Consider the following 16,715-nt stretch of genomic DNA (forward strand, 5'->3'; position numbering starts at 1 on the left):
AGAACTTTGCTGAGGTATAGTATAGCCCATGGGAATTGCCGAATTGTACACACCTCTGCCATTCATCTGCATGTTTACACTGCGGTGGTGTCGATGGCGGGCTTAAAAAAAAAAGGTACGTCATGTTGCATTTGTTTACAAATGCGGGGGAAATGTAGCGTCTGTGAATGCTACTTTGCTGTCCATATGACCACGAAAGTAGCTTAACTCCTGAAAATCTATTTGATGTTTAAACAGTCATGCTAAGGAGAAATGTAATTAAACTTGTGTCGCTACTGCCCACCACTGTTGTTTTTGGTTGTAAACATAGAATTACGTACCAGGACTGCGGCGGAGAACAGCGCAAGAGCTCTCGCGCTTGTTTTTATCAGACATGCAAACACCAAAGGCATGCAAAATGTGACAAAACAAAAACATTGATCAGAGCGTCTACCTCACAGTTCTGAGGACCGGGGTTCAATCCCCGGCCCCGCCTGTGTGGAGTTTGCATGTTCTCCCCGTGCCTGCGTGGGTTTTCTCCGGGCACTCCGGTTTCTTCCCACATCCCAAAAACATGCGTGATAGGTTAATTGACAACTCTAAATTGCCCATAGGTGCGAATGGTTGTTAGTTTCGATGTGTGCCCTGCGATTAATCGGCTGGCGACCAGTTCAGGGTGTACGCCGCCTCCTGCCCGATGATAGCTGGGATAGGCTTCAGCACGCCCGCGACCCGCGTGAGGAGAAGCGGCTCAGAAAATGGATGGATAAATTAAGCAATCAGGAAGACTCTGAAGAGTACAATAAGGCAAAATAAATACATTTTCTTCACGCAGAAAAACATTTATTTACACCGCTCAAGTACAGGTTGATGTACAAATTTAGAATTAAAATTAAATTTGCCTCATTTCTTTGCTTTTTTGTTCTGGCCTCCAACTTGAGCCAGGCCCATCTCCGTCAGCACCTGTTGCCTGCTTCAACCTGTGCCACATGAATAGCATCCTCCTCTTTAAGCGCTCTCATTCTGGAAAATAATAATTAATTTGTTTCACTTCATTTTTCATTATTACAAACCTCAAAGGCTAATCCCAAATGTATCCTCCAGCAAAATACTAAGTACAATATTTTTCTGTTTTTATTGGCCATTTCTAAATTTAAAGTGAGTTCATTCTGTGTTGTGAAATAATCCCTAACATCGCTCCGTCGCTAAATACATTTAACATTAACATCCGTGAACTAATTAGTTAATTGTAGGCGTGTTTCCTAATTAATACAAGATGCACGAGCGGATCAGCTCTTGTCCCCGATGTTACGTGTGCTTTGCTGTTCTGCTGGGACCACAACCAGGGCCACGGCCCGCAGCACCTCAACGCGAAAATACAATCCCAATTCCAATGAAGTTGGGATGTTGTGTTAAACATAAATAAAAACAGAATACAATGAATGGCAAATCAACCTATATTTAATTGTATACAGTACAAAGACAATATATTTAATGTTCAAACTGATAAACCTGATTGTTTTTAGCAAATAATCATTAACTTAGAATTTTATGGCTGCAACACATTCTAAAAAAGCTGGGACAGGTGGCAAAAAAGACTGAGAAAGTTGAAGAATGCTCATCAAACACCTGTTTGGAACATCCCACAGGTGAACAGGCTAATTGGGAACGTGCCATGATTGGTTAGAAAAGGAGCTTCCCTGAATTGGTCAGTCTCCCATTGAAGATGTGTGGCGCATTATGAAGCATAAAATACGACAACGGAGACCCCGGACTGTTGATCAGCGGAAGCTGTACATCGAGCAAGAATGGGAAAGAATTCCACCTACAAAGCTTCAACAATGAGTGTCCTCAGTTCCCAAACCTTTATTGAATGTTGTTAAATGAAAAGGAGATGTAACACAGTGGTAAACATGACCCTGTCCCAGCTTTTTTGGAATGTGTTGCAGCCATAAAATTAGTAAATGATGATTTGCTAAAAACAATACAGTTTATCAGTTTGAACATTAAATATCATTGTATTCTGTTTTTATTCATGTTTAACACAACGACCTAACTTTATTGGAAGTGGGGTTGTACAAAAGACCAGTGCAACAAATACGACACCGGCTGATCTGATGAGCAAAAATGTTGCTTAAACGTAAGATTAGCAAGAGAGGATGTCCGCTCCAGAGGTGGGTAGAGCAGCCAAACATTTTACTCAAGACTACTGTTACTTGACAATAATGCGACTCAAGTAAAAGTAAAAGGTAGGCCTCCAAAAAAAATACTTAAGAGTAAAAAGTACACAGTGAAATAATTACTCAAGTACTGAGTAAATAGCACAAACAATTTAAAAAATATATAAAAAATTTGCAATTTACTGCACGGTGTTTTCTCAAGTTATAAGTGAGCTGAAATATCCATGTTTGGGCAGACAGTGCCAGACAAATACTACAATACAGGAAAGTTGTTGTTTTTGTTCGTCTAAATGTAAACAAGACTATCATGGTTTTGCCATCATGGGAACGAAAACCGTCCCAACACGGCCGCCATTTAGGCACGCGATCAGCCGGGCTGGTTTATCTAGTGTTAATAGCTACGCCCGGGATGCCCAATAGAAGACATTGTGTGAGGTCATGTGACTTTGTTTTGCCGTTTGATTGGTGAACTAGACTTAAACGTCACTAGCGCTTAAATTAGATTGGAGCAAACAGCGCCCAAAGCAGAAGTCGAAGTCGAAGCAATAATTGATGCATAAAAGTAGCGAGCAACATTTAGATCATTGTAACGGAGTAAAAGTACCGTTAACGCTAGCTGTCAGCGTTCAAGGAGTACGAAACACCCTATGATGACAGAAATGGACAGCACATCCCCCCCCCCCCCCCCAAAACAAAAACCAAAAAAAACGTTAGAAGTCAATAGGGTGCATTATACATACAGTAGGTACAGTATAAGGAAAATGAAATAATTCTTTCATGTTCTATAAATGCATATATTGCCACCTTGGACTTGTGAAAAAGGTGGAGACTTTAATTTTTCAATCATATTTCTTTTATGAAGTGTGGACTGTCCCGACATGGGTCTGAATCATGGCCTACACGCAGGCCGATATTGATATAAAAATCCATAAAATCCTAAATATTTTGGATTTCATTCTGATATTTTCAGAAGTTGAAGTGGGCATAGGTTACAAAAAAAATTCTGCTGCACTTAAGAGAAAACCAGGCACTGCTCTTCACCTGTCCAATACAGTCCCAACACTGAAGCATGGTGGTGGCAACATCATGCAGTGGGGGTGTTTTTCAGCTGCAGGGACAGGACGACTGGTTGCATTTGAAGGAAAGATGAATGCAGCCAAGTACAGGGATATCCTGGACGAAAGCCTTCTCCAGAGTGCTCAGGACCTCAGACTGGCTCGAAGGTTCACCTTCCAACAAGACAATGACCCTAAGCACACAGCTAAAACAACAAAGGAGTGGCTTCAGAACAACTCTGTGACTGTTCAGCCAGAGCCCTGACTTCAACCCAATTGAGCATCTCTGGAGAGACCTGAAAATGTCTGTTCACCAATGTTCACCATCCAACCTAACATACCTGGAGAGGATCTGCAAGGAGGAATGGCAGAGGATCCCCAAATCCAGGTAGGAAAAACTTGTTGCATCATTCCCAAAATGACTCATGGCTGTATTAGCTCAAAAGGATGATTGCACAGTCAACATTGTCCCAAATTATCGCACTACTCGCTTGAAGTCTCGGCGCCCTTTGCACAATGGTCATTGCACCGGACTATTGCAATATTAGTCTTTCGAACTGCTCTAAGTGCTGGAGGACTCTGTATCTTTTTGCACAATTGTCAAAAAAAAATTTTTTTTTTAAAACTTTATTGCTCAGTGACTGTTTTTTTGTCAATGTCTTTATGTCTCCAAAGTGTTCTCTGTCAATCGACCGTCTGTTGTCGTACTAGAGCGGCTCCAGAAAAATTCCTTGTGTGTTTTTTGGACATACTTGGCAAATAAAGATGATTCTGATTCTGATTCTACTAAATACTGAGCAAAGGGTCTCAATACTTATGGCTGTGTGATATTTCAGTTTTCCTTTTTTAATAAATTGCAAAAATTTCAACAATTCCATTTTTTTTCTGTCAATATGGGGTGCTATGTGTACATTAATGAGGGAAAAATGAACTTAAATGATTTTAGCAAATGGCTGCAATATAACAAAGATTGAAAAATTTAAGGGGGTCTGAATACTTTCCGTACCCACTGTACATGTACCGATGTTACGTATTTAAGATTTTTTTAAAAACTGAAATGTAATCCGGTAAAAAAAATAAAAATAAAATAAAAATAAAAATAAAAAAGACATGCAATCAGTTTAGAGATACATATATTAAGAAATTGGAATATATTTTTAATGCAAGGCGAGAGAGGCCGGTTGTTGATTTGAGCACTCCCCCACTTTCCAACTAGCGGGCTGACCAACCTTATCAGGAGTTTAGCAGAGCAACACGTGGCTAAATGGTGACAACATAGCTAAATGGACGGCAGCCACCACGGCCACCGGCTGAATGCCCGTAAGGTTCTGTTAACGCTCTGTTAACGTTCTGTTGCCTTCCCAAAAACGGCTTGTTTAAAAGAAAAAAGAAATGGATGGTGACTCTGGATCCTCTTCACTGGAGGATTTATTCATTTTGGATAACATTTACAAAGAAACCTGAGCTGTCAAAGCCATGCGAACAGCTGGTGACTTCGGCTACGGGGAAGCTACCGAGCTAGTCCAGGAGCCTACAGCTATATTGTAAGTAAGCATTTCACTATGACAATCCTTTCACAACTCACCCCCACTATTACCAATACCAGCTGCTAAACCTGTCACCGGGAAGACGTTCTTCCGCGCTAGACGTCACGTATGTATTTACTAGTGTATGAGAGGTGGGAGTAAGTCACATATGTGCAAGTCTCAAGTCATAACCTTTCAGTCTCAGTCTTGTAACTCCTACGGTTTTTATTATTCTTATCTTCCATAAAACGTGCCTCCCGTGCATATGTGGCACATTGACGTGGCGGCCATGGTGATGATGGTTCTATCTATTGTGTATTGTGCACAGAGTGCTGCGCAGAGAGATAGCGGCATGACACAAATTTCTGGAGTCTGGAACATGCTATTTTTGGTATAGTAACCTTTTTTTTGTCAAGCCATTCGTCTTTGGCAATGATTTTGGAATGAGGAAGCACACTAATTATACTCATGAAAGCTACTTGCCTATGATGCATACTGTACTTCAACAAGGTGATCAAGCACACCAGCGTTGTAAGTTTGGAAAATGTTTTTTACTTTTGTGACATTTTCAAGCTTTTTTATATTTATTTACAATAATTCTATATTGTACTGGGTGTTTTAGGCCATGAAAAAACCTGGGTGTACCCCGCCTCCTGCCCGAAGGTAGCTGGGATAGGCTCCTGCACGCCCGCAACCCTTGTGAGGAGAAGCGGCTCAGAAAATGGATGGATGGATGGATATTGTGTGACTATAAAATGCCTGCCTCATCCTGTCACTTCAGCTCACAGATCCCTCTGGTGTATTGCAACAACATGAGGTTCTGTCCAGTGGTATTAACGGTAAAGACTCCTTGAGTGGCAAAAAAAAGGACCGTTTATAAAAGAACCGAAAAACGGGAACTCTGAAGACATTAAGATACATTTGTGAAGGTTTTCATAGCAAAGGCATATTGAGCAATCGGAAAAAAATATCTAACAGCCAGAAATGTAATTAGGATCAAATCATGAAACGTCATTTCGAATACCTAACGGTAAAGACATTTTGGCATTCAAAGTTTGAAAAATATTTAGAATATTTGTTTTCTTAGCAACAATTATGACCTTTTGATGGTTAACAACTGCCAATAATTCAAACACTTATATCAGTAAAATGTATTGCTTTTCAAAAGAAAATTCAGTGGGCTATGTCTTTACGGCTATGGATCAAATTACATAAAAATGATCCATTACATTTGTGATACTGAAGTCAACTGATTTGTAGGACAATTATTGTCCTGCGTTACCGAGGCAAAAATGTGTGCAAACTTCCCAAACGTGAATTTTAATTGTGTCATATTGTATACACTCCAATTATCCGTAGAAATACAAAGGTATGATTATACATACGCTTTAAGGTGCATATTTCTGCATTTTGTTTACTCCTAAACGATCCCAGCGTAACATCAGACATGTAAGTCTTCTCATGGGTGAGTGAGCTCCCTCGCAGAGTGCAGCAATGTGGTTCATTCTTTTTCCCAGTAATGTTTCTACAAGCGTGGACTGCAGCTGTGTCTCCAGGCGAGGGTAGAGGAGTGTGGGTGGTGGGGGTGAAGAGGTCTGACCACATACTGTCCGTCTCTCCATCAGCTCACCACTGCAGAACAGGGTCAGTTTACACAAGCGCGTCCTGCCTGTGTTTACAGTTATTACACATTTTTGCTTTCCTATGTCTAAACTCTTCAGATGTTTATTTTGTCTCTCTCTTACTGTGAGGTTGACGGGAGTAAATCTAATTATCCCAGACCGAAGGTTAGGCTGGGTCAGAGACAAGCTCACGATGTACAAATTCACGTGAAATAACTTTCACAACATCCATCCATCCATCCATTTTCTTAACCGCTTCTCCTCACGCGGGTCACGGGCTGCTGTAGCCTATCCCAGCTATCATCGGGCGGGAGGCGGGGTACACCCCGAACCGGTCGCCAGCCAATCGCAGGGCACATACAAACAAACAACCATTCGCACTCACATTCACACCTACGGGCAATTTAGAGTCTTCAATTAACCTACCGCGCATGTTTTTGGGATGTGGGAGGAAACCGGAGTGAGGCAGATGTGCTAACCAGTCGCCCACCGTGGCGCCTTCTTTCATAACATGTTCCTGTCAAATACATTGTTGGCCTGAGGTGACACCTAAGAGGAGGAAAAAAAGCTGGGCACCTTTTCGCGCTAATTCCCATCAGCTCTACAAACAAAACAGGCAAGAAGTGTCTTAAAAGCAGGGACATGGATTATACTTCACATACTAGGAAGAAACGTGAAAATGGGCAAGTCGACACCAAAGAGAATTGTGAGACTCAAGGGATGGGGAGAAAAAAGCTGCCTGATGGGGTGTTGGTTAATCCCCTCAAGCGTCCATATATTGCTCGACCACTACTTCTCTCCCACTGCTTGTAAAATGGCACGGAATGTAACATGTTGTCCTTTGGCTCTGAGAGTCTGTACAAGCATCTGGTACACAGATTTATTTTGAAACTATTGCCCAGAGTTGGCACATTTTTTAGGTGGATCCAAAGCATTACAATGAAACCACAAACAATAACATTAACACACACAAAAACACACAGACAAACTTATATTTGTTTTCAGGGTTTTTAAATACATCATATTTATCTTTCACCCCCCCAAAAATAAATAAATAAATACCTTTGGGGGATTTTGGGCAAAGAGCTAGTGAATGAAAGTAAATATCAGATCGAATATAACGTCACATTAGCAATAACCCACGGAGCCCAGAATGCTGCATTCAAATAATCAATTGATTTGATAGCAGTCTGGCTAGCCATGGGCAGATCACCAACAAAAACAGGCAGAAACTGACTTTTGAAAATACAGTATGCCTCCCAAAAAAAAGACATTGCAACTGAGAAACAATATCACTCTTTCTTGTGATAGGGTCTTTTGGAATGGCACTGAATTGCTGATACTATGCAGCTGGAGGACAACAAGGACCTATTACGAAACGTTATTAGAGATGACACCTGATTTTCTCCGAGAATTGTAAATATAAGCGGCTAAAATCAAATACATAAAATGTTTGGTGACTTTAGAAGCCAAGGGAGTTGTATAAAACCTGTCTCAATGTACAGCATTCCCTTTGTTGAATATTAAGTTCCTTTTGTCTTAGCCCCAAAAATAATTCCCCCATGTGAACTATGTGGCCTGAGCATTTGAAAGAACTATTTTGTCCCCCCCATTTTTTTCGGTGAACGCTCCTGCATCAGAAGAGGAATTTGCTGATTCTTTCAACTGAGTTGGAGGGCCAAGAAGTTAAAACCAAAGAGGGCAAACGGATCTGGCATGCATGCGGTCATCTCTGCATAACGCTGACCTCTGAGCCCTCACCCCATTCCTCTACCTTTCACGCAGTCTGTGAAAACCACAGCCGCAAAAGAGCCTCATTTAGGAGCATAGAAAGAAAGGCAGAACCCTCTTTCTCAGGAAGATTAGTGGCTGTCCCTTTGGAGTAGGCCCTTGGATAGAGCAAGGAGCGGGGAGGAGGGTATTGGGTTTTTTTTTTTCCTTCTCTGGGACATTTTTCTCTGCCAAGGGGGCCGTGACCTGCTCCAGAGCGCCCTCCAGAGAAACACAGTTAAGCGCCCAAACTGCATCTGAAATGCAGCCACGATAGCCATGATTAACACTCCGCTCTTTATCTCAAAGCCACACTCCACTCCGAGCAGTAGTCATTATACAAGATTTCTCTTCTCCATCCGTCTCATGTTGTTGAAGTAAAAGCCAGATGGTGTGCTGAATGGCGTGCCTTGGCGCACCTCACTGGTACCCACCACAGATACATAACAGCTATGAGTAACAATGCAGATACTACAGCATGTTTTAACACTAAATCCCATTTCACTGGACAAACCTCTACAAGTATGCATATACTGTACACTCACTGCTTCGGCAGTTACCAGGAGATCCGTTTGCTCTAGTGGCCTTGTACGGACAGAGAACATAATAGCGTTGTAAAACAAAGTCATAACAGCTATAATTGAAACAGACCTAATAGGTACCAAACACGGCACCCAGGAGCATATATGATCCAGGATTTGTTGTCAAGTATGGAAGTATGGGAATGTTTTTCACAGTTTTCCATATAGAAACGGTTTGATCTTTTACTGTCCTGGAAGCAGCCACCTTACGTGAACACATGTTACACTGACAAAGTTAAGGCTCATGTTAATGCAGGCTTGTAAATCCTCGGTCTTTGGAGTCAGGTTGCAAGTGACAAGCTTGTGGAAGCAAGCCCTGAAGCTGCGAGAAAGATGCAGGCTGTCCCACCGAATGTGGGTGCCCACTTAGAACCATTAACTAGGCTTTAAGAAAGCAGTTTGCTTCTTATCTTAAGACTGTAGCTAACCTGCACTTTTTGTACTTGCAACTCGAAGCTCTCTCTTTCCTCCCGTGTCCCCCACAAACATTCTTCATTAGAGGCCACCTATGGAAAGGTTATTCGCGGGGATTGGGACCAGGCCGGACCGCGAATAGCGAAAATCCCTGAATAATTGACGCCCATTGTAACTACATTGAAAATAATATATACATTATTATTATTTTACCTTGTTAGCTGTTTCAATGTTGGCGTAGACGTATTTTATTGTTTCACTCACCCAGTTGACTGAGAGTTGACTTCACTGAAGCTCCACACGATGTAGGCTGAGGTTTGGAACGTGTCAGATGAGACAAATCGTGAAAGCCTCCTTTGCACAATATAACCCAACCACATAGTAGCCGGGTTTACATTGGAAAATCTTGTCCTTCCGATTGAAACCTTTTCGATTGAACAGCCGTGTGACATGCGAACTCCGTTTGTGAATGTCCAGCTTTATCGAGATGGAGGTCCGTCGTCTCCTCAGCACAATAGTTAGGATTGGTTTTATAAGTTTATTTTAAAAAAAAACACTTGATTAAAAACAACTTACAAGTAGTTACAAAACAAAATCTCCGTCCGGAAGGTTCCATGTAAACCAGGCTGGTCTTGCACAGAGATAGATAGATAGATAGATAGAGAGAGAGAGAGAGAGAGAGAGAGAGAGAGAGAGAGAGAGAGAGAGAGAGAGAGAGAGAGAGATAGACTTTACACCGATCTGATCGGCTTGATCGATATCGACCGATAATTAGCATTTTATGCTGATCAGTTGATCGGCTTTAATGGCATAATTCGCCGAGACATTTACTCCGCATATACAGCATATTTGAATACAAAAGCTAGTTTATTTTTAGCCTTGTCGTGTGTCTGTTGACGTCATTTACGATCACATTGCTTTGTTAAATCAAGCGCGACCGGTACACTGCCGCGACAACAACAATGGATCGCGCGTGTATAGTATTGGTAAAAAAAAGAACAAAATGGGGAGAAACGTGTGGTGGCGGTCACCGGTGCTCGGGAGAAGACATTCGTTCAAGGATTGCTTGAGGTATGTTCACGTACTTTTAATACGATACGGCTCACAAGCAGCCAACAAAACGTTATGTAGCCTAGCAAGCTAGTGCTAGCCCTAATGGTCGTACGTAAACATGCCGCCGTTATGTTGAATCATGCTCTAACGTTTCGGTATGTGTGAAGTAATTGAATTACAAGAATGTGATTTAATTCCAGTAAGTTAGCACCCATTATTTCTGTGACGTTGTAACGTTGGTTTGACCTGACTGATTAGAATACATGACCTGACAAGAGAATATTTTTGAAGGTACACAAGTATGTACAGTAAATGAACAAGGCATTTAAGTAGACACATTGCTCCAACTTGTGATGTATATATATGTATATATATATATATATATATATATATATATATATATATATACACACACACACACACACACCTTGACACTCCCAGACATAGAACAGTTCAAAATGACAAAGACATGCCTCCTTAGAACTGAAGCAACGTGAGTGCGCATTCAAAAAAGAAAAGTCAGATTTGAGTGTGTTTATAATGTTTCAACGTTTCTGGTTGTTTTTTTTCCCCCCCTGTCTTTCATTTTTAAGCTTGTAGACTTTAATGTCATCTCTGTGGTTTGGATTTGATATTCCCAAACACAGCTAACCTAAATAAATAGTGCCCCTTTAAGAAGAATGTTTGCCATCTTAAAAGGAATACACATTTGCTCTGTTCTTTGCACATGCATGCTTAAAATCTGGATCATATAATGAATAAACTAAATGACAACAAAAGCAGAGCAAGTGTCTAAGGACAATCCAATGTTCGACTTTTTCGTTTCCCCTGAGTGGTTAAGTCAGCTTCATGATAGTATGAAAGATTTGCTCCAGCAGTGGCCCTTAGATGATGCCTGTGTGTCTTTCTGAGGGGTTTCAAAGCCTACAAGCTGGGTCCACCAGCAGCATTTAGTAATTTATAACATCGGTACCTCAGAGGCATGAACGAGGTCTTGCGACCTCGTTAAGCACAGTCTTCGTCATATATTTGCTAATGAAAACAAGAGCTCTCATCTTTTTATGATGTTTACTTTGTGACTTTGACCCAGCATGCAGCCTCTATGTTTCGTCACATCCCCAAACAGCTCTTGATAAGTGAGCATTCATTTTTGTCAGTGGTGCAAGGTCATGAAATGTCGACCCCTATAGAGCTAGACGACGTGCAATGGTCATAAGTATAAATAATTCATCTCCAAGCTAGTTAGATATTTTCTTTGCTGACTTGAAAATACTTGCACACTCTTTGTGGAGGTGCCAGGGAGGGTGCACTGAAACGTCCTAGTTTCAACCTCGCATCCCTAAACAATTAATGCTCATGGCTCAACTTGTGGCAGGCCACCAAAATCATCATTAAGAAAAAAAAAAAAAAAGCTAATGCCACAATATCATATGACATCTTGTTTGCATTTCAAAGGCCCTTACTTTTTCTCTGGCCTTATCAGAGGCCTCCGATACACCATGTCGGCCACTCCTATGCCAGCCTTTTTTAGTTATTCATGAAATGTACAGTACACTCGGGAGGTGAGAACAAGGTCTTTCGACCTCATTATAGCATTTTTTCATCATCTACTCTCTGACATCTCTAAATGATGCAGCCCCCATCTCTTTTCATGTATCACCCAATTGCTTATGCGAGTCATCGTGTTTTACATTATGCTCATTGCACAGTGGAACATGATCCTACAGGAAATGGAAACTAGATCTACAGTATGCTTGTGTGTCGAAATGTGGTACAACTGTGGTTTTCCACCTAGAAAAAAAAAAACTGCTGACTTGAAGTGTTTATGCACTGGCTTCCAAGAACAACGTTCAATTTCCATCCAATAGGCTTAATAAGAAATGCTGTACCTCTCGAGGTGGGAGAGGGCTTGTTTGGAATTTCTGAGAAGCTGCTTCCATCCAAACCAGGACCCTTGCACTCCTTTTTCTCTGTGGCAGTTGGAGCTGATGTCTCCATGCTGCTCCTTTAATGTCAGACGACCTAGACAGAAGGAAGGACAATTCTATGGTTGGGTCTTGAACACGCAAGGAACAATACATTTTATAATTACAGTCGTAAACATCGGTAGTGTAGCGGTACATGCCGGGGCCTTTCATGCAAACGGCACGCGTTCGATTCTGTGCCAGCGCCCCAATTCCCAGCCGCAGCTGGTCCCAAGCCCGGAGGAAAAATGGGTGGGTTAGGTTGGGAACGGTGTTCGATGTAAAAACTGCGCCAAACAAAACACGCAAGTAACTTGCTGTGTCGACCCCTGATGAGACAAGTCCAAAGTCTCAGCATAATTACAGCAGTATTATTGTGATTAGGGGAGAGTATCCAATAAGTATATTTGACTTTGACCTCACTTTCTACACCTTACAGTAGCTGTACGTGTGATGGACAAATGTTGACATGTCCATGAATGTATCTTGCTTTTGTCCCTTTCCAGCTACATAAATGAGTAAGATGTAAAGCTTTTGACTTTTTCTTTCGTAATTGAGAAGGCAAGCGCACATGTAATTCAATGTTTACAGGGTTATTTCATTATGGTTGTGGACATATTTATTCTGTCAGTGTAAATAATGTCAGGTCAACCCCTAAACACACATGGGTTTCTCAGTTTGATGTAATGGGTTCACAGTGCTCGCTCTGTTCCAATTGTAAATGCGAGTGGCCCTTAGTGCTGAGGTTTTAGCCACACACTGTGTCAATACCTCCTCGTGTGTGTGAATGGATCGGTGACGTGGCAACGTGCCACTTGTTTGACTTGGTAAGTTGGTAGGGTCATTCTCTGCTAAGAACAAACATGACTCGGTCCAGTCCTGGGAGTAAAGCAATCCACGCTCTCATGCAAACTGGGTGTCATCATTTATTTTCAGACTCTTATGAGAAAATGTCTGCACGCGCTGACACAATGTTGTCAACAGAGCGAACATTTCACTGAGACTGACTCAACCTGCTGTGGAACTGGACAAAAACAAAATACAAAACATGAGTGAAGACTCAAAATTGCCCATAGGTGGGAATGATGATGAGTGCGAATGATTGTTTGTATATATGTGCCCTGCAATTGCCTGGCGACCAGTTCAGGGTGTACGCCGCCCATCGCCCAGCGTTAGCTGAGATAGGCGCCAGCGCGCCCGCGACCCTTGTGAGGATAAGCGGTATGGATGGATTAGAGAATTTTTAATTGTAGGGAGAGAATAAATGTGAAAATATATATTAATGAATTTTAAAAGTTGATATACCGATTGTAAAGACCAAAAATATCCCCACTGTGTTATCATGCTATTGCTATGCAATTTATTAGGTTTTTTTGCTCGCTTTTTTGTCAAAAAGAAAATACAATTCAAAAACAAGCAAATTATTGAGTGGGGCTTCAGACCCCCTCAACCAGGCGTAACGACGCCACTGGCGTGAAGTGCTGCTCTTGGTTTCATGTGGCTATGCGACGTGTCATCTTTTATTTCGACGCGTGTGTGCGGACTAGCAATCATGTCTGTGACCCTTGAGAGGTGCCAATCGTCTGTCACAGAGCCAATATAAGCCGATTAGAGGTGAGCAACTAACAGCTTTATTGTGCATCTGTTTCTTCTTTTCTGCTGCCAAAAAAGTCCTGGAACCAGGCAGCAATACCATTTTGTTTCAACTCAGGCAATTCACACACCCTTACATCACACCGCCTGTGTGGAGTTTGCATGTTCTCCCTGTGCGTGTGTAGGTTTTCTCCGGCTACTCCGGTTTCCTCCCACATCCCCCCCAAAAAATGCGTGGTAGGTTGATTGAAGACTCTAAATTGCCCATACGTGTGAATGTGAGTGTGAATGGTTGTTTGTTTGTATGTGCCCCGTGATTGGCTGGCGACCAGTTCAGGGTGTACCCCGCCTCTCGCCCGAAGATAGCCGGGATAGGCTCCGGGCACGCCCGTGACCCTAGTGAGGAGAAGCGGTACGGAACATGGATGTATGGATGAAATTTGGGAGGAGCACTCAGATTAGTCCCCATATTCCCTGGGGCTCTTCTACAGGCGAAAGCCATGACACCACTAATGACAGGGAAGCACAGCTCTGGCGGCCTGATACAGGTGTCAGAAATCAATTCGATAGATGAGAGAGGCCAAAGGAGAACCAAAAAAAAACAACAACAAAAACGGGCACACTTCTTTTCTCATCTTCTGGTTGGCTGGGTAGCCCAAAGCAGCATGCACAGGGCCCACACCCCACAATCCTCTTTGCACCAACCTCTGCTGCAATGTGACAATATCAATATTACACACAATAAATATGATACTAAACATATCAAATAAATGCCAACATGGAAATGGTTGTACCGGAGCCACAAACTTGTGATTATTAGTACAAAATAAAAAGTGTAGGTTTTGATTATTCTCAAAATACACTCAACAACAAGAAAAATCAACACGAGGCCAAAATATGATTTGAGGCTCAGCTATTTTATTTGAACTGCAAATATAAATACAATTGAACTGTGTTTATGAATTTACAATTCATGGGGGTTGTCACATACCAACAGTTCATAAAACAATTCAATTCATAAACACTTTCTAACGTTTGATTATTTACAGGAGGATAGCTACCTCCTTTTTTCTCCCAACTTTTCATCATCTCTTCACCTCCTACCCCCTTTGCCTGAGACTTGCAGACTTGTGTTAAAACATGCTGTGTGTTTTTCTTAGAGCCTCGTTCAGTTTCAAGTGTCCCTCTATTCTACTACCGTTCAACAGCTCCCCTTTCACCAACACTGAAAGGAATGAAAACAGAGATCAAAAGAGGCCCTCTCATTTTGAAGATATCCAGGCTCCGTACTTTCTTCCTGCCTATCTTTCAGTCAGTGTGATCCACATGCTGGTAGGCTCTCTTTCCTGACAGCACACACATACACAAAGCATATTATGCACATACCCGCGAACTGCTACACACGCTGCTCAATTGGCAAACACAGGAGATGGATAGCAAAGGTCTGCCACCTGCAGACCTCTCCACTCAGGTTTCTGAGGGTGACAAGTATGCAGGTTATCAAAACAACATCCAAAAGCCAAAATATAGCTTTGTTTTACATACTTCTGTTTCTTTATCATATTGGCTTCTACTCAAGATGTCGGATGAGAATTGATGATGTGCTCTGTTGCAAAACGAACTTTTCAGAGCTTTTACAATCAAATTGTGTCTGATTAATGATAATGAAAAGAATGGACTACACTTTGTAACGTAGCCCTGTGGATGTCCAAACCTCTTCAGATGTGCCAAACATTCCAACCACACTAGCACCCTTTTGGAATGGATTAGTCATGACAACCATTATAATTTATCTTTGAAGAAGATTCACCACATCTATGGTTAAGGTTTGATTAACCTTCTGCTTGGTTAAGGAGAGATTTGGTCATGGCTGAAAGAATCCAGTGTCAACTGTTGGTATGTGACAACCCACGAAATGGACGACAGAATAGTCCCTTTCCAGGCCAAGCTCCTCACAAGAGGGTTGCTGATAGCGAATAATAGCTTCAGACAGCTTTGAAATGGTCCTTTCACTTGTGGTACACACATCAAACTTTACAGCCTGTGGACTGACATTCTTAACCGATTTCCAGGTTTCACCGAAATGTGCAAAACAAAAAGGAATGCCTGGAACACATCTAATTTACAAGTGGACCGGTGCCGAGACTATATCTAGTAGTAGAAGCCTGAACAAGTCAAATTTTTGAGATCCGTATCCGACCCGAGTCGCCCATATTCAATACTGCGTCCACCGGGAAAACTCACCCGACCTGCTAAAATAAGATCCGCGATCTAACTCGAAACCTGAAAAATGGCATCTCATTTGAAGCTGTTGCCAAGATTTTAGTAGTTGCTTAGTTGTCTTGAGTTTCGTATTTTTATCGGTAGTTACTTTATGTACGTATGTTTTTCACTATATTCTTGCACTGTTGTTCTTCACACGTAGCAGAAGCAGGATTAAAATATGAATATTGTAGCATCCCGACAGAGGCACCGAGAGAGACACTGCTTCCTTCAAGAATGTTTACTTGGAAACAACAACATATTACTGGACATACCAAACGCATTCAATAAAAACAAGTTCACTTTGTCTTTGTCCCAAACTTGTCTTCTCTCTCCATTAGGTCTCATTCATCTGCCACACACACTCATCGTTTCCTGGTTCTCCACCGATCACCAGCTACTCGCCTAGTCATACAGTGCCTTCAAGGAGAAATAGGATTTAGAATACACAATATAAACTGACCAAATGCATTCAATAAGCCATAATTACTTCTGCAACCAACAACCATGTCTGTTACAACATTGTTGGTTAGCCATCCATCCATCCATCCGTTTTCTGAACCTCTTATCCTCACAAGGGTCGCGGGAGAGCTGGAGCCTATCCTAGCTATCATCGGGCAGGAGGCGGGGTACACCCTGAACTGGTTGCCAGCCAATCGCAGGGCACGTACAAACAAACAACCAGTCGCACTCACATTCACACCAACAGGCAATTT

The 16,715-nt window shown here is 41.9% G+C and overlaps 1 protein-coding gene across 1 annotated transcript in view; it reads right to left on the reverse strand.

Annotated features, from left to right (window-relative positions):
• gli2a (GLI family zinc finger 2a) overlaps positions 1-16,715 on the reverse strand; it is a 94,990-nt gene that overhangs the window by 59,814 nt on the left and 18,461 nt on the right. The window contains 1 exon segment of the mRNA XM_061692499.1: positions 12,070-12,202. Coding sequence (XP_061548483.1) covers positions 12,070-12,178 — 109 coding nt within the window. The 5' untranslated portion in view covers positions 12,179-12,202.

Source organism: Phycodurus eques, chromosome 12 (assembly GCF_024500275.1).
Source record: "Phycodurus eques isolate BA_2022a chromosome 12, UOR_Pequ_1.1, whole genome shotgun sequence".
In the NCBI taxonomy this organism is placed as follows: Eukaryota; Metazoa; Chordata; class Actinopteri; order Syngnathiformes; family Syngnathidae; genus Phycodurus; species Phycodurus eques.